General features: G+C 42.0%; 1 protein-coding gene across 1 annotated transcript in view; it reads right to left on the bottom strand.

Annotated features, from left to right (window-relative positions):
• The window catches only part of KMT2C (lysine methyltransferase 2C), a gene marked incomplete in the record, with an annotated part of 4,117,755 nt that overhangs the window by 890,985 nt on the left and 3,200,555 nt on the right, over window positions 1-26,215 (bottom strand). Inside the window, 1 exon segment of the mRNA XM_044066891.1 lies at window positions 17,831-17,894. Within this exon segment, the coding sequence (XP_043922826.1) occupies window positions 17,831-17,894 (64 nt within the window).

Genomic DNA, 26,215 nt, shown 5'->3' with positions numbered 1-26,215 from the left:
GAATTGAGCTTGTAGATGGACTTGGTTGTCCAAAGCTGTGCTCCACAGAGTCACGGCTAACCTGCAGAGTGTGTAAGATTGGGTTCCCCCCTGCTTGTTTATGTACCACATAACTGTGGTGTTGTCTGTTTTTATCAGCTGTTGTCTTGGAAGGATTAGGTATCTGAAAGCTGTCAGAGAATTCTGTACAGCTAGCATCTTCTTTTGGTTGATGTGCAGGAGAATTTGGTTTGGGCTCCAGTGGCCCTGAATGCATTTGCCAGCCATGTGGGCCCCCCCGTGCATAGTCTGATGCATCTGTGGTCAGGGTTTGGGCGGTGTGGGGTAGAGTAAAATGCCCTCCCTTGTTTTGGTTGCATGCTTCCGCCCACCAAAGGAACTCTGTCCTCAGACAAGGTATGATAGGAATGACTGTTTCCAGGTCCTGAGAATGTTGGCACCAAAGACTTTTTAAGTAACACTGAAGTTTCCTCATATGCAGTCTTGCACATGAAATTAGCAGAATACATGAGGCCATGAACCCTAGGGCTTGCAGCACTTTTCTTGTAGTTATCTGGGTTCTGGTGGCCATTTGTTTGAAGTAGTCTGTCAGATAGACTTGTTTTTCTGAAGTGAGAAATGCCATCTGGGAAGTTGTGTCCAAGCTTGCTCCCAGGAATACAATCTTTTGACTGGGCACCAGTTGTGATTTCTTTTTGTTGATGGTGTACCCCCCAAAGAAGTGAGAAGGCTTTTTACAAATGCCAGGTGCTGAATCAGCAATTCTTGACTGTCTGCATGAATAAGGCAGTCATCCAAATTGGTAAATTTGGATATTTCTCTGTCTGCAGTATGCAATGGCTGGAGCCAGGCATTTTGTGAATACCCTGGGTGCAGTAGATAAGCCAAAGGAAGTGCAGAGAACTGATAATGCATAGATCCTGCCCTGAAACATAAATATTTCCTGCATGAATCCCTGATGGGGATGTACAGATAAGCTTCTTTTAATTCTAGGGTGACTAACCAGGCATCCTTGGCTAGCATAGGGAGAAGCTGTTGCAGGGTAAGCATCTTGAATTTTGGGATCACCAGGAAGGTGTTGCGAATAGAAAGATCCAGGATTGGGCAACCAAGAGCCCTCTTTCTTGGGTACCAGGAATAGTCTGGAGTAGAAACCCTGACCCCTTTGCTCTACTGGAACTGGCTGAATAGCTCTGATGTTGGAGTAGGGAAAAAACTTGGTTTTGAGCCTCTGCCCACTGGTTTGGAGGAAGGTCTGGAAACCCGCTTGGAGTTGGCAGTGAATGGAAATAATATTTGTACCTCTGGGATATAATGTTGAGGACCCATCGGTCCTGAGTGATGGACATCCAGTTTTTTGCATGAAGGGCAAGTTTTCCTCCTAGGGGCACATGCAATTGGGCAGGGCTGGGAGGTAGAGTTGAGAAGTCATTGTGAACTTTTTCCATAGGGGGGTGGCTTACCACTCCCTGTTTTAGGGGTGGGAGCACTCCATTGCTTAGATCTCTGCATAACCTGAGACTGTGGTCTGTTTCCCCTGGGTCTTGTTTGGGAAGGCCTGGAGTGGGCTGGAAAGGACCAGTGTTGTTTTGAAGGGCAATGCCTACTAAATCGAGGTGGTCGCACTTGTAAGAATTCTTTAACAGTTTGCATAGATTTTGCTTTTTCTTTCATCTTTTTAAGAACTTCTTCTGCTTTGGTGCCAAACAAAACGCCCTTATTTAAAGGAGCGTCTAGCAATTTGGATTTGACATGATCTGACAAGGTCTGTTTCTTCAGCCAAGCATGTCTTCTAAGTACATAGACAGTGACTGCAGCCCTGCAAAATGCTTCTAGGGCATCAAAACCACACTGCAAAGTATGCTTACTAACTTGGTTTGCAGAATGCATAAGTTCTTGCAAATCTTTATTTTCTGCACAATCTGGAAATATTACCATTTTTTGTTTAATGAGATCCATAATATGTTGCTGGTACTTCAGCATGTGAAACTGGCAATTCAATGCCCTGATAACAAGAGTTGCAGAGGTATATACCTTCTTACCACATCTGTCTAAAGCTCTGGAATCCCTGTCCGAAGGGGTAAGATTTTTGGCTGTAGTAGCCTTAATACCTTTAAGTCCCTGGGAAATGATCTCTGGATCAGCAGTAGGATTCTTGAAAAGAAACTTGTGGGAATCAGGTACTCTGTAGTACCTGTCCGGTTTCCTAGGGGCTGGAGGTAAGGTGTCTGGAGGAAGACTGGATTCCAAGAAAACATCATCCACAACATCTAGGACAGGGGGAATAGCTAAAGGCCTGTGCTGAGGTAGCTCTAAAAATTCTCTGAGTCTCTTTTTGGACTGAGGATAGTCTTGGCATTCCCAATGGAAATGCTCTCTTAAAGTATGCAAGGTTTCACCAAAAAGAGAAACCCTTTAGAAGGGAGGCAGAGGGAATGGATTCCTCTACATCTGAATCCTCATAGGCTGATAAGGGCATGTCCTGATAATCAGAAAGGTCATCGGACCCCTGGTCTGTAGAATCTGAAAGCAACTGAATTATTTGTCTCTTAGCAGGGGAATGCTGGCTTCCCCTAATTAGCGTTATAAGGTCTTCAGCCATTCTAAGCATTTGTTTTTGTGGCATGGGGGCCTGAGCATGCGCTTTGGTCATCGGTTTTCTAGGTGTAGTGTGTACTCTGGGCCTAAGAAACTCGGTAGTTTTGGCTAAAAAAGAAGTTGGTTTGATTCGAACATCTGTAAGTCGGAAAACACCCTCAGAAGCCGGTTCCTGCACAGCGGCTCCGGACCCATCCAAGGTAGAGATATCCGCTGGTTCATTAGTTGAAGAAGAATCTCGTGGCATACCGGACTCTGAATGGGTCTCAGCAGAGGCCTGCGAATCCACAGAAGCGGGCATCAGGGGCTGCAAAGGCGCCTTACTGAGTACTGGTGGACTGGTGACTAGCTTAACGGAAGCGTTGTTGGCAGTTTTGGACCTATGCGGTCTGTCTCTGTCTTTATCCTTACGTTTTTTCAGAAGATCGGTAGTTGAATGGCTTACCAAAGCCATTTTGGAATACGGAGATCGAGAGCAAAAGAATTTAGCAACAAAAACAGCCTGACGACGAATGGTTCGGGCGTTAAACAAGGCACAAAACCGACAGCGAGGAACGTCATGGTCTGGGCCTAAACAGGTGACGCAGTAAGAATGAAAATCACTGTGAGGTATTTGCTTTTCACAGGCAAGACAATTAACTTTTTCTTACATCGGTTAGAGCAAGAAAAAAGGATCCCCAATGGGGTACTTAGCTTTAGAAGACTCCAGGATTACCAACTCAAAAAACAAAAATTTCAGGTAGCGGCCAACCAGCACTTGCGAACTGCTTTTGCGTCGGTCTCCTCCTCGGCAAGAAAGATTGATGCAATGGCATCGGCTGCCTGTTTTTATACCCCTGACGTCATGGAAGAAGTGACAGCATCCAATGCAGAAATGCCAAGACTCTGGTATTCGGGCCGACTGAGGGCTATCTGCAGGCAGATAACCCAAGTGTGATGACTTCAACAGTGAAACACGAAGAACATCTACATATACAAACTATATACGGGAACTGATACAGACACAGTTCAAAGTCATTTAGAAAAACATTGGATCATGGCATCAGAACAAGAGTAACAAAATGAAGTAATACGGAACAAAAAAATCTTTTGCTGCAAAATAAAGCCATAACAAAGAACTGTGAAAAGGGGAAGAAACTGCATACGACATGGACAGATTACAAAAAAGATTTCATAACATTCCACATTCATGGGTATAGGAATGCTTGCAGATGTGGAGATATACCATAAACTGATCAGTTTACATTACAGTGACCATGAAACAGTGGCAAACCACTGTGCAGTTGACCAATGACAGAGGGCAAATTATTATAGTAGGGATAAAAATTCAACGGGGGGGATATTCCATGGTAATTCTCTGTCACCACCATTGTTTTGGCTTACCCTTAATCCGTTAAGCTGTTTACTTAAAAGATTAGGTTATGGTTATAATTTGGCTCCCAGAAAACCCTGTTTAAAAATATCTCACCTACTTTTTGTGGATAAACAAAACAAAAATCCTGAGTCAGCAGATAAGACCGGTTAACATAACAACCAAGAACATCTCAAAGAAAGAATGTAACCAGTCGTCACAGCCATAGGATCACCAAAAGTAGTAACTTGGTAAATATGTTTCAGTTAGTGCAGTGTGTCATAGTTTCTACACTGAAAAAACAAATAGAATGTTGAAGGATTGACTATGTGAACATATGTATAGTGTGAATATGCAAGACACTAAAAATGCTCTATTTAAATATATTCTTGCTGCTGGTAATAAATCACGTGTTTAGGTTCAGTGTCCTAGAACTCTATAATGTGTCTATTAGAGGAGGAGATGTAAAAACTAAGATCGAATGTATTGAAATGATCTTGGAATTGCAGAGTGATAGAGGGAAAGGACTTAATGAATATGTGCCCTTAAGACCACTATTAAGATCATGTGGTCTTGACTGACTGTCTCAAAAAGTACTGGAATAGCTGGTCAGGAAAATAAAATAGATGCTTCACTGTTATCAAATGATACACAAAAATTAGTGCACACCAAGATTATATATTCCTTGCTCTAAAGGAGGTACAGGCCTCCTCGAAACTGATTACATGTCTAGATCTGCTATCATGGTACTGCATACATATCTGCTGGCTTCACCAGAGCAAAACATAGTGGAAGTTTTAAAACATGAGGAAAAGTCTAAGATGACATCCTTGCTTAGTTTAGCAGTAACATTCTGGTGTACAGTGGGAATGGAAATCAAACTAGAAGTAGACAAAATCAGATAGCAACTTAATGTGTCAAAAAACAAAATAAAGAATACAAGGAAAAGGATCAAATAAGAAGGAAAGATAACTGGAAAATTCATAAGTATAGTGACAAGTAGACAAACCTCCTGGAACAACCCCATTTTGACTAAGATTTGATGCAGGAATGGTTAAATGAGAGGTGAATGGAAACCAAAAGATGAAAGGCTAATATATGGTGTCTCATGATAGTGGAATAAGTACACGTTGGTTTCCAAAGTCCACTGAATGTGTGGGAGAAACAGACAAATGCAAGTTGTGTAAAAAAAGAAATGGAAACGGTCACACATCTTGCTTCTGGGTCTGATACACTCATGCCAGAGGGTCTATATACTGAAAGAAGCAATAATGTGGAAAAGACTGTTGCATTGGGGACTGTGTAAAAATTAATACAGAAGTAGCTGAGAAGCATTTGAAACATGAATCACAAAGCATTACAGAGAATAATGAAGTTTATATCACATGGGATCACCCATTAACAATAGTTCAAAAATAGATGGGAGAATACCAGATACAGCAGTCTATGAAAAAAGACAAAAGTAGCATTGATTATTGAAACTACTACACTCAGTGATTATAGTATATTACATACAGAGTAAAGTAAAAAAATATCAGGATTTGCATGCAGAAAGGAGAGCAATGTGGAAAAAAGATATCTAGACAGTTCCAATTAGTAGCATGAGCAACAGGTCTAAAAGAATTTACAGTTGTATTTAGATATGCTACGAATACATGTAACTCCATATGAATTACAGAAGGAGCACATTCTGGGTGCTGAGAACAGGACTTCTGACTAACCTCTCAAATACTGAAACAATACTAATTTCATGACCTTTAATCATTTCTTAACTTATAAATGGGGTCCATTTGAGTCATGGTATTAGAAACCCAAAAGACTTGGAGAAATTAAAACGGGAGGAACATACAAGACAAGAAATAAGTAACCTAGAGACAAACTCTCAAGGATAGCATCTGTCAGACCTCTAGGCTGATGGAAGTGGGGGCGGGGGATATGAAGAAGATGCTATCTCTTTGGTAAGTACATAACTTCTGCCAGATGCTGCTGGGAGTTTCATCTCCATCAGCTTCCAAACACAGCCCTGTACATATCCTTTTGGGCGTTTCCTAATGGAAGAATAACATGGAGAAATTACAGTTGTGTAAAGTCTTACTACAACAGTAGATGTCCTACTCTTCGTTATTGCAGTATTCCTTACAGAAGGGATGTCCTGCCCAAGGTAGCCCATCACTTGCCCAGTAAAGATAAGCTTGAAAAAGATCTTGCTCTAGCCTTGCATCTCATTTATGCTCCCCACATAGAATGTAGGGCATAAAAGGGACATACAGATGCAACTACTCAGAACTGAATTACCCAGGACAGAATCATCATCACAGGACAAAGGAGTCTATGCAAATCCAGAAGGAAAAAATGCAGAATAAATAATGCTGGGTTGGAGAGAGGTAGCGAATACTGCAATAGTGAAGAGACGGACATCTACTGTTTTGGTAAGACTTTATACAACTGTACTTTGCCCTTCTATAGCACTGCTGCAGTATTCCATAAAGAAGGGAGCGTTAAAAAGCTCAAGAAACAGAATGGGAGGTGGAAGTCTAAGAATAGCCCTCTACAGACCGACATAAAATGGTTTCAGCAAAAAGTACAGTTGTGTACACTTACCATAAATGTAGATGTCCGAGTGTATTCACTGTTGCAGTCATCACATTTGGGTTATCTGCCTGCAGGTAGCCCTCAGCCGGCCTGAATGTCAGAGTCATCGGATGCTGTCTCTTCTTCCATGACGTCAGGTCGTCAGGAGTATAAAACATGCAGCCGACACTATTACATCAGTTTTTCTTGCCCCAGACGTCAGGTGCCCCCACAACAGGAAGCAATTATATGGTATGGTACCCCCCCCCCCATTCAAAAAGCAAACACACTAGAAAAAATAAATATAATAAACAAGAAGGAAAGGTAGAGCCAAGACAAGTCAGGGAGCTGGAGGGAGGGTAACCAGGACTGCAAAAGTGAATACACTCGAACATCTACAATTATGATAAGTGTACACAACTGTACTATTTTCTTCATGTTTCACTGTTGCAGTCATCATATTTGGGTAGATTCCCAAAGCTAAGGAAGGGAGGAGGAAGTCAGAGAGTATTAAAGCCAGCTATTAAGCCCTGCAAGACTGCAGTGGCAAATCCAGCTCTGGACTTAGAAAAGATAGGCATGTGGTAATGCTTGGTGAAGGTTTGTACAGAGCTCCAGGTAGCAGCCTCTAGGGATGTCCCTGGTAGGGACTCCTCTGAGAAAAGCCACAGAGGTAGATGCAGCCCTGGTGGAATGTGATCTTATCCCCTGTGCGGTAGGTTTTCCATGGTGCTTGTAGCAGAAGTGAAAGCAATGGGCAATCCATTTGGAAATGGTTTGCTTTGAAATGGCCTTCCCCTCTGCCCCTGCAGCAAAGCCAACTAGCAACTGTTCAGATTTTCTGAGAGGCTTAGTCCTGTCCAAATAAAATCTAAGTTGTCTGTGCACATCCAGAGAGTGCAGTATTCACTCCCCTTTGTTTTGTGGATTAGGGAAAAAAAGTAGGCAAATGAATGGACTGATTTAGGGCCACACTAGACACCACCTTGGGCATAAAGGAAGGATTAGTCCTGAGGGAAACCCTGTCCGCATGGAAGATAATAAAGGGTTCCACTGCCATGATGGCCTGTAATTCAGACACTCTTCTTGCTGAAGTGATGGCTAGAAGGAAGGCTGTTTTCCAAGAAAGGAATTTCAACTCTGTTGTTGCAGTTGGCTCAAAGGCGGGAAGAGTGAGCTTTTCTAATACAAAGTTAAGGTCCCAGGCTGGAGTGGGAGCTCTCCTGGGGGGGGTCTTAAATTTATGGCCCTTCTAAGGAATTGTTTTAGCAAGGGGTGAGAGAAGAGGAGTGGCTCAGTATTATAATGTGCTGAAATGGCAGAGGCATGAATTTTAATTGACGAGAAGGATAGGCCCTTGTGAAGCATTTCTGTTAAGTACTGTAAAATATGAGGTACGCTGGGCACCATTGTGCCCATCCCCTGAGCCGGGATCCAGGAACAGTATCTTTTCCACTTTTCAGCAGAGGATTTGAGGCATTTGGGCCTGAGCCCGCGGTTTGGCTGTCGGTTTTCTAAGCGTAGTGCGAGTTTTTGGCCGGAGGGATTCGGAACTTCTGGATGGAAACGATGGCGTCGGTTTAAAATGAATGTATGTAGGCTGAATACACCCTCAGAAGCCGGTGCCTGCACAGCAGCTTCAGACTCATCCAAGGTAGAGACATCCGCAGGTTCCATAGTCGAAGAAGCATCTCGTGGCATACCGGACTCCGAATGGGTCTCAGTAGAGGCCTGTGAATCTGAGTATCAGGGGTTGCAAAGGGCCTCACTGAGTAAAGGCAGACTGGCGACTAGCTTAACGGAAGCATCGTCAGCAGTTTTGGACCTATGCTGTCTGTCTCTGTCTTTATCCTTACTTTTTTCAGAAGATCGGTAGTCAGATGGCTTAACTAAGCCATTTTGGAATACTGAGATCAAGTACGAAATAAATGGCTGCAAAAAAAGCCCGACAATGAATAGTTCGGGGGTTGAACAAGGTACAAAACTGACAGCAAGGGAAATCGTGGTCTGGGCCTAAACAGGGGATGCAGTAAGAATGAAAATCTCTATAAGGTATTTGCTTTCACAGGCAAGACAATTGTTAACTTTTACTGACATCGGTTGGAGAACGAAAAAAGATCCCCAACGGAGTATTTCTCTTGTTTGAAGACTTCGGGTCTGAAACTCAAAAAAAAAAAATTTCAGGAGACGGCTGACCGGCACTTGTGAACTGCTTCTGCTTCGGGCACAGCACGGCAAGAAAGACTGTTGTAATGGCATCGGCTGCATGTTTTATACCCCTGACGACCTGACATCATGGAAGAAGAGACAGCATCCAATGCAGAAATCCGAAGACTCTGGTATTCAGGCCGGCTGAGGGCTACCTGCAGGCAGATAACCCAAATGTGATGACTGCAACAGTGAAACACGAAGAACATCCTGCTCTGGCATTTGAAACCACATCTAACTTATAATGCTTAGTAAAGGTATGCACTGAAGACCAACTAGCAACTTCAAGGATGGAACTGGTGTTCAACCCGTTGAAGAAGGCACCAAAAGAGGCAACCACTTTAGTAGAATGAGCTCTAACAGAAGCAGACAGAGACTTGACATGAAGAGAACAAAAATAAATGGCCTTGGATATCCAGGAGGAGATGGTTTGCTTAGAAACAGCCAAACCCAAAGATCTGGGATGAAAGAAAACAAAAAGCTGATCAGCCTTACGGACAGTCCTAGATTTACCCAAATACCGGAGCTGTCCATGCAAATCCAACGTATGCAGGACCCTCTCAGTAGCAGGCTAAGGAGAAGGGAGTTGTACCAACTGATTTAAGGACAACTCATTTACCACCTTTTGCATAAAAGGATTAGTATAAAGGGACACCCTGTCCCTGTGAAAAACAAAAAAGGAAAAATGGCCATAAGGGCCTGCAGCTCAGAAACACTCTGAGTAGAACAGTCAGCAACAAAACAGTCTTCCAAGTTCAATGCTGCAAAGAAGCAGAATTCACAAGCTCAAGAACAGCCTCGGTCAATTTTTCCAAAAAAAAATTAAGGTCCCAAGGAGGAGGAATACGTTTTCTTGGAGATCTAATATGCAGGATGCCTATAAGAAATTGTTTGACCTCAAAAAGAGAAGTCAAAAGAGGAGTCAAGTACAGAAAAGCAGAAATGGCTGAATAAAAGGTCTTCACAGAACAGGCCAAGCCAGACTGGAGCAACTCACACAAATAACAGAGGACCAGAGGGACCTCACTGAAAAAGAGTCCTGGTTATGAGTAGGGCACCAGACTGAAAATCTTTTAAAATTTGGACACACAAGATTTTCTAGTTAACGGTTTCCTTGCCTCCTGTAAAACCCTGAGCACATCCTCAGAAAAGAGGTGCATAGAAAGGATCAAAACCCTATCATCCACAATGTCAGTTGCAGAGTGGACAAGTAGGAATGGATGAGAGACTCCTTGTCCTGTGAGAGGAGCTTCCTGCCCTCAGAGGCCTGGCCTAGTTGCCTGCGAACAAAAGCAGATCTAAAAGGATAATTCCTCTGGAAATTAGAGATAGGAGAGAGAAAAAATAAATTTAAGATCTTGCAAGGCTTTGCCTTTCTCTTGAAGAGACTTAAACAAGTCAGCATCAGCAGTCCCAAAAAGATGAGTATTACCTACAGCAGCATCCAGCAACTTGGCCTTAATGTCCTCAGGAAAAGACTGGAGATGAAGCCAAAAATAATGCCTCATGACAAACCCAAAAGCCACGGCCCTAGAAGAAGCATCACCAGCATCAAAGCCACACTTAAAGTGGTGAGCCACTTGAGAAGCAGAACCTAAAAAAAGATAAGGCAGAGGATTTACCATCAGAGAAGGCAGAGATAACCTTACAAGCATGAGCAATCAAGGCCACAGCATACCTGGTCATGTGGGTCTGGTAATTAATAGATGTAAAGGCCAAAGTAGAAGCAGTGTAGATGTTTTTGTCAATCCTCTCCATTGCTCTGCTATCCTTATCAGAAGGAAAAAGTTTAGGTGGTTTGTCAGAAGAAACTGACACCACAGCAGCAGAAGGACATTTAAATAAAAATAGACAATCCTAAGGAACCTTATAGAACTTATCAGGTTTCTTAGGAGCACGAGGATGAGAATCAAGAGACTTGGAAGCATCAATGAAAGTATCTAACAAGGCAGCCAACACAGGAGGAATTTATGATGGTTTAGGAGTATCCACTTGAAGCAACTCATAATATCTTCAATGAATTTCAGACACTTAAGAAAAATCACACTTAAAGAATTCCATAATCAATTGTGACCCCAAAGGACAATTCTGCGAAAGGAGACTCAGGGTTAACAGACTCCTCTTCATCAGAACCATAGGCATCTGTGAAGAATAGGACAAAGACTCCTCAACAGACAGGGAATCCTCATCCAAGGAATCTGGTTCCCTAAATAGAAGGGGTAGAGGTCCACCGAGGAGCAGGTACCGAAACCCCTTGAGGAGGCTTTAGAGCCATTAAAGCAGAGAACAAGCCCTGAGCAAACTCCTGCCATTTTCTCTGAGATTCCATAGGACAGACTGAAACATGCTTCAGTTTTTGTTTTTCATAGAAGGGACATCAGCCCTAACAGATAAAGGAGGTTCCAACCCCTAGCAATACTTGCAAAGAGAACCCAGAACTTCCTCCCTGACCAGCATCTGCAGAATCCCTCTAGGACCCTCCAAGATAATCAACTACAGTTCCTCCTCAATGTCCGGTTAAAGGATTCTGCCATGGTTCCCTGGGCTAACTGTCTAAACCACTGTTTTTCAAGACAAATGGCCAGGGAAGACAAACAGCTTCTGAGAGACTTAGGAACAAATGCCTTACAGATACTACAAGAAGTATAGTAGTGGGAAGCACCCAAACAAAAAAACACTGTTCGTAAAGATCCTTATGGGGAATCTGCCTCCCACACTGACATTTTCCCCTCTTGAATGACATGAACTCTAGGCAATGATAAAAAATTAAAGACCACGAAAGTAAATTTTAAATAGAAAAAAATAACCCCAACGGGGCACTTATCTGGTGTTGCTAAATATTCAGTACAGCAACAAAATGTTCAAACCAACTGGCAACGTCATTCAAACTGGCGGCAAAAGAAGTTGTGGGTCCGTACATCTGGCATAGCTGCGGTGGTGTTGCTGCGGTAGTGTTGTCGCCTCACAGTTAGACGTTGCCCGTTCGATTCTCAGTTAGAGCGTCTTCTGTGTGGTGACATGCGTAAATGGGCGTTCCTTCGTTGAAGGTTGTGCGTTAGGCCCGACAAGCCAGCACGTAAAAATCTACTGCCAATCATTAGCGGACCGGAGTTCCGCTGTGATGACCACTAACCGGGAAAAGCCAAAAGACACAAATTCTGTGCTGGCATAAATGTGATGTATGGTCCAAACTAGATCTTTTTCAAGCTTATGTACACTGGTTGAGCAACAGGCTACCAGCAACAGTGACACAGAAGGACACTGGCAACTCCAAAGGCAGACCTTAAACTGGGGATCACATCAGGCTTACAGTCTCTTATTAAAGGTGGTCAGAGATGCCCACATAGCAGATGCACAATCATCACCACAGAAGTGTTCCTAGGAAAGCTTGTAACATGACAAAAAATATAGCAGCATTAGATTAGAAAATTTAGTTAAGGATTGCCACACTTCTGGTAACATGACTTTAAGCAATATGAAAGCCTCACTATTCTAGCTGCTTAAGACACTTTGGTAACCAGTTTTACTGCATGCAAAAGAAATGCAGAACTAAGAGTATTTCCTTGTGGACTTCATTCTATCTAAACAAAATCTTAAGTTGCCTGTGAACATCCAAGGAATAATCAGGGAAGAATACTGGTAAACTGACAGATTCAGAGGCTATTTTTGGCATGAAAGAAGGATTTGACCTCATACATATCGGAACTTTATGAAAAATATGAAAAAAGAACACACAAAAAGTTTACATCTCAGAAATATTTCTGACTGAGGGGATTGCAAGCAAAAAGTTTTTCAAGTGAGGAAATTTCACTTTGGCTGAGAAAGCTGGTTTAAAGGGAGGCAATACTAGCTACTCCATAAGAACGTACAGGTCCTGAAGGGGAATGGAAGATTTGAAGGCCCAATGTCTAAGGAAGTTTTGCAGACTTGTAATGAGGCTAAAAAGGCAGAATTTGCATCCTGATAAAATTCAATATGGCCACCAGGTGTGCTTTTACAGAAGAGAAACTGAGACTTGAATCAAAAATCTGAGTGAATGCATGGGTGTGGCTTGCAGAAGGGTGAAAGAGGAGAGTATCTGACAACTTGAGGAGAAGCAGTCTGTCTAGCAGGCAAGGCAAAAGCAAAGGGAATCAGGTTTATCACTGGCCATCTTGAGAAAATATGATATAAAGGAAAATGGGGGAAAGGCATACAGCAGTCAAAAGAGACATTTCTGGATAAGTGTATCTGTGGGGCCTCCTCCTGAGGAAGGAATAAGGAAAAGCTGCTGCATTTGGAGTTGGATGGGGGAAACAAAAACAAGCAGGTCACAGCAAAGCTTCCCCCAGTGATGGAACACAGTTCATGCAGCTGACTGGCTGAAGGACCACTCAGAAGAATCAAAAGATAGTGACACAGCCTGTCTACAAAATGCTGTCTTGACATGGGAAATGAGCAGCATCAAGAAGGCAATTGGATGCAAAGATGCATTTTCATACTCTCATGGTCTTCTGACAAAGTAGACAGGAGTGAGATCCCCCATGCTAGCTTATAAACCAAACCATTACCTTCTTGTCAAAGTATCCCAGATGGCACCTATACAGAATGGGAGGGAGTCCTGGAACACCTGCAAGTTAAGGATGGCCTTCATTTCCAGAAAGCTGATGCTCAGAAATGTTTCTTGGGATGACCAAGTGCCTTGGGCTATCTACTCCAAATAATGCTCACTCCACCCAATATCAGAGGTATCTGACCCCGAGTTACACTGATGATGGTCAGGGACTAGAAGTGTATATACAGAGACAATTTAGTCTTTTACTCCCCCAAGACCCTGTCTGATGGCTCCTCTCACTTCACCTAGTTGGCCTAATCATTCTGACAGAGTGGGAGCTGGATATTCCCATGCTAGGAAAAAGCTCTACAGCCAGTTTCTTTCTGTCTAAGAATCCCTAACAGTCCTTCATTCTCCAGTGACAGTCAGTTGGTAAGCAGAGGGTCAGCATGCAGGTCCTGGAGGGGAACTCACCCTCAATGCCAGTATCTTCTTTGCAGTACAGTTGAAAGTTACTATGGCATTAAAGGCTTGGCTGGCTTATAACTCCACAAGATGAATACCTACTACTTCACTAAGTGTCACCTGCTTGGCAAGCCACAACCACCTTCCTCTGGACAGCATGTGTGAGCCAGCAATGGCTGCTTGGCTCGTATCCTCCCTGGGCAGCTCCTCCTGGCACTGGAGTCATTACTTCACCTCTGGTCACCTGCAAATCAGTCAAGAGTTTCTACCACTATGACACAGAGCTAGACTGCCCAGACACAAATCTGATTCTATGGTCCACCAAAAGAGATGTTCCTTGCAATTTGCACATATCCTGATTGGAGCATCAGGAGGTGTACAAACTGAGCTCATGGTCATTTGGGAGTACAATGGAAGATCCACTGTGAAAATATTAGATGTGCAGCATCATGAAGATCATGGATGTCATGATTCTAACTGCTCAGTGGCACAGAGAAGCTGAGACTATATTGCTTTGTATTATTTGCAAAACTGATATTATTGCAACCAGATTTCCGAAGGCACCTAAATTGTCGTATTTCTGCGAAAACAGGCATGTCACTGTTGAAATTTGTGTGTAAAGAAGTAGTAGTGCGCCACTGACATCGGGTATGAGGCAGCGGGAGGAATAACGATGAAATTTCAGACTCCTCCATGGCGCGCTTCATGTCTGAAGTCCCCGTTTGCACTTTACTCATTTCTCTCAGTCACTGTCCCCACAGCTATCGCCCTACTACCTCCTTTTCATTTGTCTTTGGAACATCAGTACTGCAATAATGACATGCACTATTCTGATGTATTATTAATAATTAGGAAGCATTTGCACTTGGAATATCTAAAAAGGTGTTTTTCAGTTGGATTTTGAACTTGGCTTAATGTTTAACTTTGTGGTTAGCATTTTGCAGACTTTGCAGCCAAGTGTAAAGAAGCAATGACCTTCGGAGTGCAGTGCATTTTCAGGGGGCTTGAAGTTTGAGAGTGGAACGAGTTATGTGATCTAAAGTTATTAGTCAAGACTTCTACACTGAACAGGAGTGGAATTTGGCTTTAGCTGAAATGTGACAGTGGTGTTCTCTAAGTGGTTTTGATGGAAATACATCTACAGATATTGTTACAGCTGGTGTAAAGGAAGGTCTTTTTTGGGGGTTCTTTATGTTCCTGACTCGTCTTCTTGGGAACAGCATGATGCCATGACGTGTAACATTAAGGACGCCTGCAAAGCAGCACTCAGCTTTACAGGTCGGGAAAACCGCTGCCAAGCAACATGAATTTCTCAGTTATTCATATCCGTGTGAAAACCAAGATGACACAATAGTATTTAAGACTTTACACACCCCTTGTTAGGTTAAGTGACATGTTTTCTTCAGAAGAAATTATGTGCCTTTGGAAATCTGGTTGCGATAACACGTAAGTATCGAAAAATGTTGTCCATAGGGCACAAAGGTTTGACAGGACAGTGTGTTCAGAATGAAGCCTATGAAGGTAAATGACTAAGTGGGCATCACCTGAGACTTGGCAAGATTTGTTGTTATTCCCAAGGACTGGAAAAAGTAACGAGCCCTCGAGAACAATAAGGCTCAGTACTGTGAAGACTGCAAGAAGCCACACATCCAGTTAAGGGAATTCCCTGGAACCTCTGAGTCAGACAGTTGTCTCAACTACAGACCATGCAGTTAAACAGCATCCTGGGTACTGTACTGACACAAAATGGTAAGTGCCCTGAACTACAAATGACTGGCCCCTATTTGGGAATAAAGGAACCTCCTGGGCTTGATGACAACCTTCGCGCAGGTCTGCATTCTGAAGGTACAAACAGCACACCCAGTCATCTTTGAAGAAACAAGAAATGCTGGACTGCACCATGACTATCTGGAAGGGCTCCTTTATGACACACTGGTTTAGATCATTTAAGTAGAGTTAGGACAGTAGAACCTCTGTCTTTTCTGGTACTAAAAACCCTTCAATAAAAGTAATGTCCTTTCTGATCAGGTGAGACCACTTGGACAGCTCTTTTTGTCTAACAGGCTCTGGGCTTCTAGTTCTGCCAAACTTGATTTAGTTGGGTAGGACATCAGGAAGGGGAAGAAGCTGTAGTTGGGGGTCCAGGAAGGGAATGGAATGGCTTCTTATCTAATCCACCTCTCTCATGTAATGGCCTCCCACACAGACAGGTGAAAGAACGGATGACCTCTACAGCCTCTAGTGGGCAGCAGGTGGGCAAGGTCTCAGGGGTTCAAAAGCTGTCCTATGGAGAAAAAAAATCAAAAGGTATTTGCTTAGTCTGGTGAAACCCATCTGCTCTTGAAGTATGGCCCTTCTAAAAGTTATCAGATCCTTTGCAGCATTTCCCAGAACCTCTACAGTTGTTTGATAAGGGGCATGGGAACCATAAATGGTAAGGTCTACACTCCATTCTGCAAGATGGTGGTTTAGGTTGCTTCAGACTTTACCCTAGCTGTGATGCCTTCAGTCTCTTGATTTTCATGCTCAGCTTTTACAAAAGATCTAAAGAGCAAGACTCCATCAAATGCAGCATTCATAAATTTGGCCTTGAGTTTTCAATAAACTCAGTCAGTTGTTGCCAGGCACAGTGACAGCCCAGCAGTGAGACTTGTACTTGCTGCCCTAGCTGAGCTATCCTTTACACTATGGTCCAATCAAATGGTCTGGTTAGGTACAAAGCTCAAAATCTGGCAGCCCCTTCAGATTAATCGAAAATCTTGTTTTGCAGTTCCCTCAGGAATTGTATCATGTACACTAAGTACTTTAATGGCCTAAAAGTGAAGGTAGAGAATGAAAACATTTGCTTTGCTACTTAGTGCAAAGGCTGAGACTCTTTGTTATATGGAAGAATAGCTTGGAACACGGCCTTGCAACCATAAGTGGAGTTAAGACAACAAAAGTCCACCAACAGCTTCTGTCACCAACTTGACCAGTCCTTGGGTGGCAGAAGAATCTTATGAAGACATTTTGCTACAGAAGCCACCCCAACAAGATTCTTCCATGCATTCTCTATCACCAATTTGACCATACTATCAGTTGGGGGAACAACCAAGAAGGCAGTTTTGGGGACTAGAAGGCCTCAGCCAAGATGCTGCAATCCTTTGCGAAATTAGCTTTTCCAAGACATTTATGACTACTGTCCTTATCTTCTGGTGGATCTATCTATATTTTTTAAATATGACTCCTGCATTTTCTTCTATAATGCCAACAGCAATAAGCAATCACTAATAATTAACAATGAACAGAAACAACAGCAATCATTCACTAACAGATAACAGGCAGCAATCACTAACAATTAAAGCCAACAACAGTAATGAAAACTACTGTAAGTAAACAGCAGCAACTCAAAACAAAAAAAGAGAGAATACATTGCTACATCAACTAGCACAGGAAAAAGTGCCAAAAAGGGAGGAAAAGGGAGAGTACGTCTGAATAAAATCACAAACTGTATGGAAAATTTCACCAGAAGAAAAAAGGGAATTAACTTATCTGTGGTGTAGACAAATATGAAACGGAGGATAACCAAACTGCACAAGAAAATAATAAAAATGGCATGGGGCCATTTTGCAAGCAGTTTACTTTAACACATGGCTGAAGAGATCTAGAGAGGAGTCTGTAGACGTCAATGAGTATGGGTAAAGGAGAAAAGCTAGGACAGTCTGAGAAAGTATGTTGCGCCAGGTGACAGAGCTTTAACCCGGACATCAGAAAGAACAGATCTGAAATGCCAGTGTCCAAAAAGAAATGAGAATTAAGGAGGGCAAATATTAGTTTTAGTGTAAGAACACTATGTGTAGAGTCCAAATGGGGAGTGCATGCCCCAAGGATGTGACAGTAACCTATAAGAGTCACATAAGACACAGAAAGAAATGTCCAAGCACATCTGCTGAAGAAGGTCCCTGAAAATAAAATCACTAGAAGATAAAATATGACTGGACAATGGGTCACAAATTTATAATGGCTAAAAATAAAACAATATGGGCTTAGATTCACCAAGGCAGAAGTAACAGTTCCAAACCACTGAAATACAGAAATAACAATATTTTTTTTTTAGAACTTACTGACAAATCCTGGACCAAAACTTGGAGGATTAGGTCTTGCAATCTGTTGTGGAAAACATCCATCCTGAAATAAATATATTGAAAGACATTAATTAAAACTTTACAATGTAATCAAATAAACTTGCACCAATCTTTAATAAGGGAGAGAGCATTTGGTTCACCTGCTGCTGAAAGAGTTTATTTGGCTATAAAGGACTATTAACTTTATCCTTCACATTTTTTTCTTTATGAAGTACAGCACAGCCTGCCTGCACTGTGCAACTAGCTTCATAAAACTCCCTCAAACATTCATCAAGGTGTAGGACTACAAATATTGAATTTCCTATTATTCATCTTTTTTTGCAGCGTAGAAAGAAAAATGAAAATAATGCCTTCCTAGTTATTTTTAAGTCTCCATCATGCCTCTATTTTACTATTACCTATTTTAGTGTCATACAAAAAGTAGCCGCACATCCATTCTCCTTAAAACATTTGAGTCTGCACCTCTACTACATCAAATCTTTCTCTCTGTTCTACCTATGATACCTGCATGCCTTCTAGCACAGGGTCAAACTACTACAAAGGCAGCTCAGATGGCTTACAGGGAGAAAGCCCTGATTATGATCCAGGAGATCAAAGTTCAACTAGAAACTCAGAAAGCTGTTGAAGCTGGCATGAGGAGGAGGTGCGTGCCTCTTCTGGAGAAGGAGAGTGGACTGGGATCATCTAATGTCACAAACTCTCTGAGCAGGGGCAGTGATGAAAGGATGGCCCACAGTCAGGTATTTGGGCACCAAGCCATGAATGTAACAAACCTTGCTGTAGGTGCATGGAAGAGTACAGCTATATGAGGAAGGCACAGCAGCTCCTGAAATAAGGATGATATGGATCACTTCTACCACCATCACCATCCCAGGGAAATAGGGTCTAATACCATACACCATTATTATAAGGATTCCAACAAGGACACAAAGCAACCTCATAGCTACCTGAATGATGGCCCATCCAAACTGCACTCAATCCTGCACTGAGAAACAAATTGGCTCAAGTCCAATTAAGGGAGGTTTGACAGTCGTCAGGTATGGGGGCAAACAGCACCTAAGGTACTACCACAGACAAAAACAATATGAAAATTAAAATCACCATCAAAAAGCTACCTGCCAGACGCAATGCTCCACAAAACAGTGACAAAACATAAAGAACAATGTATAACACAAACAACAGTAGGATAACCTAGAGTTCCATCTCTTGCTCCTGATTTACTTGAAATAACAGACATTCAATTTGTTTTATTCTTAACAAAAAAAAAAAACATCAAAATGAGAGCTGTACGCTTTCCCTGGAGGTGGGGGGCAGATCTAGGTAAAGGTCTAAAATCTCCAGCCAGACCACATGATACTAAAAGACAATAAAAAGTGGGCACTTTCAAGTAAGAGTGACACACAAAATGATCATAGTACCTATACTGTTCACTCTGTTTCACATGTCAACAACTACTTGTCAAATCACTGTGTTATACATAGCCTTTGAGAATGTGGGAAGGAGTCTCAGGACACTGTGAGGTTCAGCAAAAATTTTACCTATAAATCTAAAGGTTTGCAGGTGATTACAAGGCTACTAGCCCAACAGCAATTTTAAGCCTAGCCAAGCTTACTCCAAATTTGCCAAAATATTGCTCACGTGTGAATGCCACAGATAATTTCAGGGTATTCACAGGCTGCCCTCATTCATTAGGAACATACGTGCCAAACCAGAGGTAAATTTGTGATTTCCCATCCACTGGTCCAAGTTACATTTGAAAAGGGTTAGAGATGAGCTTTGCTTCACACCAATGAGACGCCTGGTAACCAGCAAGTGTTTAATCAGTGTACACTTCAATTTATGATCAGCAAGATAGTTTCTTAAACAAGTTTATGATTTGCCTACTGAAAGCTACCCTGGCTAGCCTTTTTAAAAGCAACTAGTGAGACACTGTGCCAAAGGCTTTGTAAAGATCCAGAAACAGAAATGTTACTACCAGACCTTGATTTTTCTTTATATACTCTGTCTGAAAATGTAAGTAGGGCAGTTTGTGCACTGTGGCCTGGTCAAAAAGTTATGTTGTTTTGAAGAAATTAGATTAGTTTTATTAGGTGGGCACAAAGACTTGTTTGCAAATGCATCTTTCAATAACTTTTGAGGCATGATAAAATGGCTACAGTCTACAGTTTGACAATTCTGCTAAGCTGCCACCTTTATAATAGGGGTTACAAGAATATTTTTTTCTAACACAGATCTGTTAAAAGAATAGCAACTGAATATAGGTCAAGGATTCAGCTGCTACACAAGTAGTCTACTGAAGACTGTCTGGAGCTACAGAGGGTGGATTTAGTTTCTTTAGTGTTTTTACTTTTTCCTTAGATCAAATCAGGCTGTGTGCAAGTTAAAGGAAGTTGAATTTTGTTCAGAAGCTTCTAGCAATGATACTGTAAAGTAGTTAGTCGTTGTTTAGTGTTAACACCTGTATGTGTGCATATATATATATATATATATATATATATATATATATATATATATATATATATATATATATATATATACACACACATATATATGTAAATACATATTTGTGTGCGTGTGTGTGTGTGTGTGTATATATGTGTGTGTGTGTGTGTGTGTAATTTACAGGTGAAATTGCAGCTTGTTTCATTTAAAAGTGGATTTGGTAGGGCTAGGCACAGTTTGCCTAGTTTACGAATGTACTGAAGGACTGCCCGAATTGTTTTGGGTTATTCATTTGCTAGTTTGAAGGCTGTAAAAGTAGTTTTTCTCATCCTACAATGAACAAGGTACCTTAACAGACTCAAAAGATTAAAATACACAAAACACAGCTTTACCTACTTCATCAGACAACACAGCCTTTTAAAGCTTCCCTCTAAAATCACAGAACTAGCATCACTCTCCATCAACACAAATGTAAACAAAAGAAATGTGAACAGTTTAATTCAATACTTCAATATACCTTACAAATTTCTTAAAATTCCAAAAAGCACGTTATTTTCAAGCTAAATTTAATATACATTTTATTATTTAAGTCTAAGTCTCTACAGGCATCATGGTGTAGTTACACTCATCAATTATTTTCAATGAGAGAGACTGCATTAAAGTTAAGGGCCATTGAGTTTCGTGGAAAGGTGCATCTGCATATATGTAGAGCTTCAGTGGTGTCACCTTTGTGTGTCTGCATGTGCCTGGATGGTGATAGTAGTGGGGATGGTTAAGGGATAACTGGAGCAGATGTGTATGCCTGCATATGGGAATGGGTGTGTACTACTGTGATCAGGTCAGGGTGGTGTGCATGATTTACGATGTCTGTGTTTGTGCCACTGGTGTGTGTGTGTGTGTGTGTGTGTGTGTGTGTGTGTGTGTGTGTGTGTGTGTGTGTGTGTGTGTGTGTGTGAGACCACCCGATTTGTCCATGGACAATACAAGCGGCAAAGTCTTAGATGTTCTGTTAAACTAGGAGCAGTTAAAAGCATTGGGATGTGTCTACCTGTGTGTGTTTGAATGTGGGTAGGGGAGTGAATTGGGTGTCTGTGCAAACATGAAGCATGGGACAGCAGTGGCGACTATCCCAGCAAAGTGCTTCTTAGTACTTGTGGTAATTACCAAGTGATTTAGAAACATACAAATTAGCAGATAATGAGGTATTTCCTTATGGTAGCTAATGTGTCTCTAAATCATTGTTTTTCGTGATCAAGTTAAAGGGCCCTTTTTACTGCAGCACTTACTGCCTGCAGCTGAGTTCTTTCTGAATCCTGGCTTGTCTGTGTTTCCTAACTTTTTCATGCAGTGTTCTTTCAGTTTTCCACGCATAAAATCTTTTACATTCACATTGCAACATAAATTAAAAACCAAGGCTAAAATCTGCTTTCTCCTTAAAATACTTGACCTGTGTTTCTGGAAGTTTTAATTATATTAAAGAAACTGTTATCTTTAAGTACCATACTTTTTTTTAAATGCATATGCACCCTCACTATTCATTCTCTTATTAGCAGGTTTTAAAATAATAATAGTCATTAAACTTTCCTTTAGGTTTTTCATTGTCTATGAATAAATTATGGGTACTGAACAAAAATTTCAAATGTTGTGCTGTTACTACATAATAAATCCTAATTTCACCAGATAGCATTTTCTATTGTACTATTCATAGTGGTATACATACTCAATATGAAAACCTCCCTTTCTATTCTTTTTCTTCACAAACTTTATCTATTTTTGTGCTAAATATGGATCCGCTTCCCTGTTTTCATCATCATTCTATACTTTTGTGATTCCATTTCTTAATTCCTAATGCAGTAGCTGGATACCGTTTACCCAGTAATGCATCACAATCCACTGTCATGGCTTCCTTTAGCAGATTCCCTCACTACAGTAATATGAACAACTCTAAGAAACATCCCTCTTATAATGTTTCTTTTAACATACCACAGGTGGCAGCTATTGCAAAGTAGCATCTTTCTGGCATCAACCAGTCTCTTATAGAGGTTACTCCAACTTGCTGTTCTGCTCTCTATGCAATAGTACATCGAAGAATGTTATCCTGTCTCTATTTTCTCAAAGTGGCAGTGGAAGAGGTCCTGTGCCTGAAATAAGCAACTGAAATTTCATCCATCCATCCATCCTCCAATTACCAAATTAATCCAAAAGAACTAGAGAAGAACTGCTTTGACTTAAGAAAAGCTATTCACATATTTACCCAATATAACAATTTTAACATTTTATCTGAAATGGAACTTGCCACATTTAAAAGGATTCAAAAGCTAGCAGCCTGTTTTCTGAGGAGAACTGAGGTGGCATTTATACTACTAGGGGAACTTTGATCAGGGCATCAGGGAACTTCTACTCTTTTTGATAGGTCTTTTACATACACTTGAGCTACCACCAACTCAGGCAGATGGGGCCTCAGTTTAATGTCTCATCTGAAGAATGATGCACTCAAGAGTGCAGTAGCAGTTTGTTTTCTTGACTACCTGTAGGACATGGAGGTCAAATTTATGATTTTCATCATTGATGACGCATAGGAGTTTTGAGCAGGAAACAGATTAAACAGTGATGCTAGAGGAAAGAAAAGGAAAATTAGTTTTTATGTCAGAGTTTGACTTGTGGTGAATGGCATTACCTTTTTTTTTTTTTTTAATGGTTTATGTGATGCCCATGCCTTGGCCCAGCAATCAAGGAGCCTCAATCCTCACCACGAACACCAGAGAGGGCATCTCATATGAGAGGAAAGGATAACAAATACACGCAGTAAAGTGCAATTTCCCTTAAGAGCACAGAGATCACAGTCAGTCTGGGGCTGGTCGCTCCCTTGATCCCCAGGTCCCCAATAAGACTCCCCACTGACACAGCTATAGGGTCCAGATCTCAGTCTAGTGGGCAAGCTAAAATCTCCTGCACCCTCTCTGTCCAACCAGTGCTTCGTGTCCCTGCCCAAGTAGCTGACACACACACACACACACACACACACACACACACACACACACACACACACACACACACACACACTTTGAGATAAGAGGTTACACAAACACACATACACTTCTGGGGAAGGCTGGCACAGGTTCTCCAGCTGTGTCCCTTTTACCCTGACTATACGGTAGTACCAGCTGCCACCACCCACTAATAATTATCAGCTACTCAAAGGCCCTTAAAGGGGTGTCCAATTATCACTGTGCAATATTATTATCCAATTCCTAGATGTGACTAAACAGTCTCAAGGCTCATTAGAGTGACTTGGTACAGGATCCTTATATATATATGCAATGTACTCTCAGAGCTTAACTTATTTCTACACAAACCAGCCACAGTTAAAAGGGTTTTAAAATATTTAATAATAAATACTTAAAACCACAAGACAATACTTTCTACTATACAGTGCTAGTCAAACGTTCAGAGATCACACAGAAATACTTAAAATAAATCAGTAGTACAGGTCTGACATCACAGAAAAACACTTAGTCTAATCTTTCTAATTTTCTAGCTATTGCTAAAAGAAAACACACTTCTAAAATAACTTACTTACATAGAGCATAAGGCAGTGCTGAGTTGGATGTTCAAGACAAAAATGTTTAATAATCTCTGGTTCTCACCGTTTAAATTGAAACTGCAGTTCTGATAAAACATTACATCATTTCACACTTTACTGGTGTTCACAGGCTGACAGAAAATGCATTTCCATTCTTTTACCCTTAAAGCAATAAAGGGCATTCCGCATGTAAATTCTGGCCATTAACGTTAGCCTTAAAACAATAGGCAGGAAGCCTTTATCTAGCCAGACTGGAGCCAACTTGTAAACATCAAAGGCAGCCATGAAATCATTTTAATTTCAAAGGACCAACAAGATATGCTTGAACTTAGCTTTCTTTAGAGCAGAGGGCAATGTTGCCACATTGTTTTATGTTTAACATTTCACAGCACATTCTTTCATTAAAAAAAACAAGCTTGTAGTTCAACATTCATATTTACAAATGACAGAATTATCTGCACAATTCTATCTGGCTAGGCTGGCAGCCTTCACCCATCTCTACCAGTCTTCACCCCCCCCCCAGAGAACCCAGAACCCAAGCTAGTTTTTCATGTGACCCTTGAAATGCCGCTTGAGAGGGTTAGGTCTATCTGAGTGTACCTACCCCATTCTGTGTCTTGAGAGCCCATCTGATTTGGCATTGCTACTCCTACTGCAGTGCTGCACTGACATATCAAATGTTTGCAACCCTAGGCTCCATCTTAGCAACTTGGCATTTTGCTGGCTGGCTCTGTTTAACCATTTTAGGGGGTTGTGATATGTCATAAAAGTGAATTTCCTTCCATACAGATAAGGATGAAGTTTCTGCAATGCCCACAATATGGCTAGACATTCCTTTTCTACAGCTGCATAGCATTCCTCCCTGGGTTGGAGCCTACAACTGAGATAAACCACTGGGTGCTCTTCTCCCTCTGAAGAAATCTGGCTAAGTACAGCCCCCACCCCATGGTTTGAAGCATCCACCTGCACAACAAATTATTTGCTGTAATCTGGATGGCTAACACAGGGGGTCCTCCCAAAGATTCTTTAAGCTTCTGGAATGCCTGCTCATATGCTGGGGTCCACACTACCTTATCTGGCCTGTTCTTCCTTGTCAGGTCTGTGAGGGGAGCAGCTATGGTACTATAACTGGGGACGGACTTTCTGTAGTACTATGCTGTCCCTAAAAATGCCCTCACCTGCTTTCAGTAACAGGTGTAGGCCATGCATGAATAGCTTCCACATTGGCAGGTTCTGGCCTTATCTTACCACTCTCCCCACTCTATGTTCTAGGCAGGAGACCTCTGCCATACCTACCTGAAATTTGCTTGGCTTAATGGTCAACCCTGCCCTCTGTAGTCTGCCCAGCACCTCACTGACATGCTGAAGGTGCTCTGGCCAGGAATAGCTGTAGATGGCAATATCATCTAGATAAGCAAGGGTAAACCCTCCTGCTCCTGCTAGGATATTATCGACCAGCCTCTCGAGAGTCACTGCAGCATTCTTCATCCCAAAGGGCATCTTTGTGAACTCATACAAGCCAAAAGGAGTCACAAAGGCTGGCTTCTATCTAGCACTGGGAGTCAAGGGCACCTGCCAGTAACCCTTGGTAAGATCAATGGTTGTAAGATACTTAGCCCCACCCAGCTGCTCCAGGGCCTCATCTGTCCTAGGCATGGGGTAATCATCCAACTCTGTGTAACTATTTACTTCCTGTAGTCCACACAGAACCTGGTGCTGCCATCCTTCTTTGACACCAGCACCAATGGGGAGGCCCAGGGACTGTTGGACTCTTGAATCACCCCTAGTTCCAACATCTCCTGTACCTCAGAGTCAGTCTGACTCTCTCAGGCAACCTATAAGGGGCCTGCCTAATAGGCCTTTGGGGTCCTGTATCCACCTGGTGCTGCACCAGGTGGGGTGCACCCTGGTTTCCCAGTGAACATGTCCACAAATTCCTGCAACACTGCTTGGATTTCTCGAACATGGGTAGGAGATAGATGCTGGGACATTGCTACCCCTTCCACTGAGGTGTCATCCCGAGCCTCACTGCGGAGATCAGTCTCCAGACCTCCCTCAGACTCCTCAAGCAATCCACTGCAAATGCTCAGCACAGGGGCCTCCCTATCATGGTAAGGATTCATCATGTTAACATGGTACAATCTGTGCTCCTGCCTTCTGCCTAGCAGTTCCACCATGTAGTTAATGTCACTTACCTTTCTTACCACCTTGTAGGGTCCCTCCCAAGCTGCTTGCAGCTTGTTGTGTCTGACAGGAATGAGAACCATTACCTTACTGCCCCACAGCATACACTCTAGCTCGAGCATTCCTGTCATACCAAACCTTTTTCTGTTGTTGGG

Source organism: Protopterus annectens, chromosome 3.part1 (assembly GCF_019279795.1).
Source record: "Protopterus annectens isolate FY-2018-M chromosome 3.part1, PAN1.0, whole genome shotgun sequence".
In the NCBI taxonomy this organism is placed as follows: Eukaryota; Metazoa; Chordata; order Ceratodontiformes; family Protopteridae; genus Protopterus; species Protopterus annectens.
This window is presented reverse-complemented; position numbering and strand designations above follow the sequence as displayed.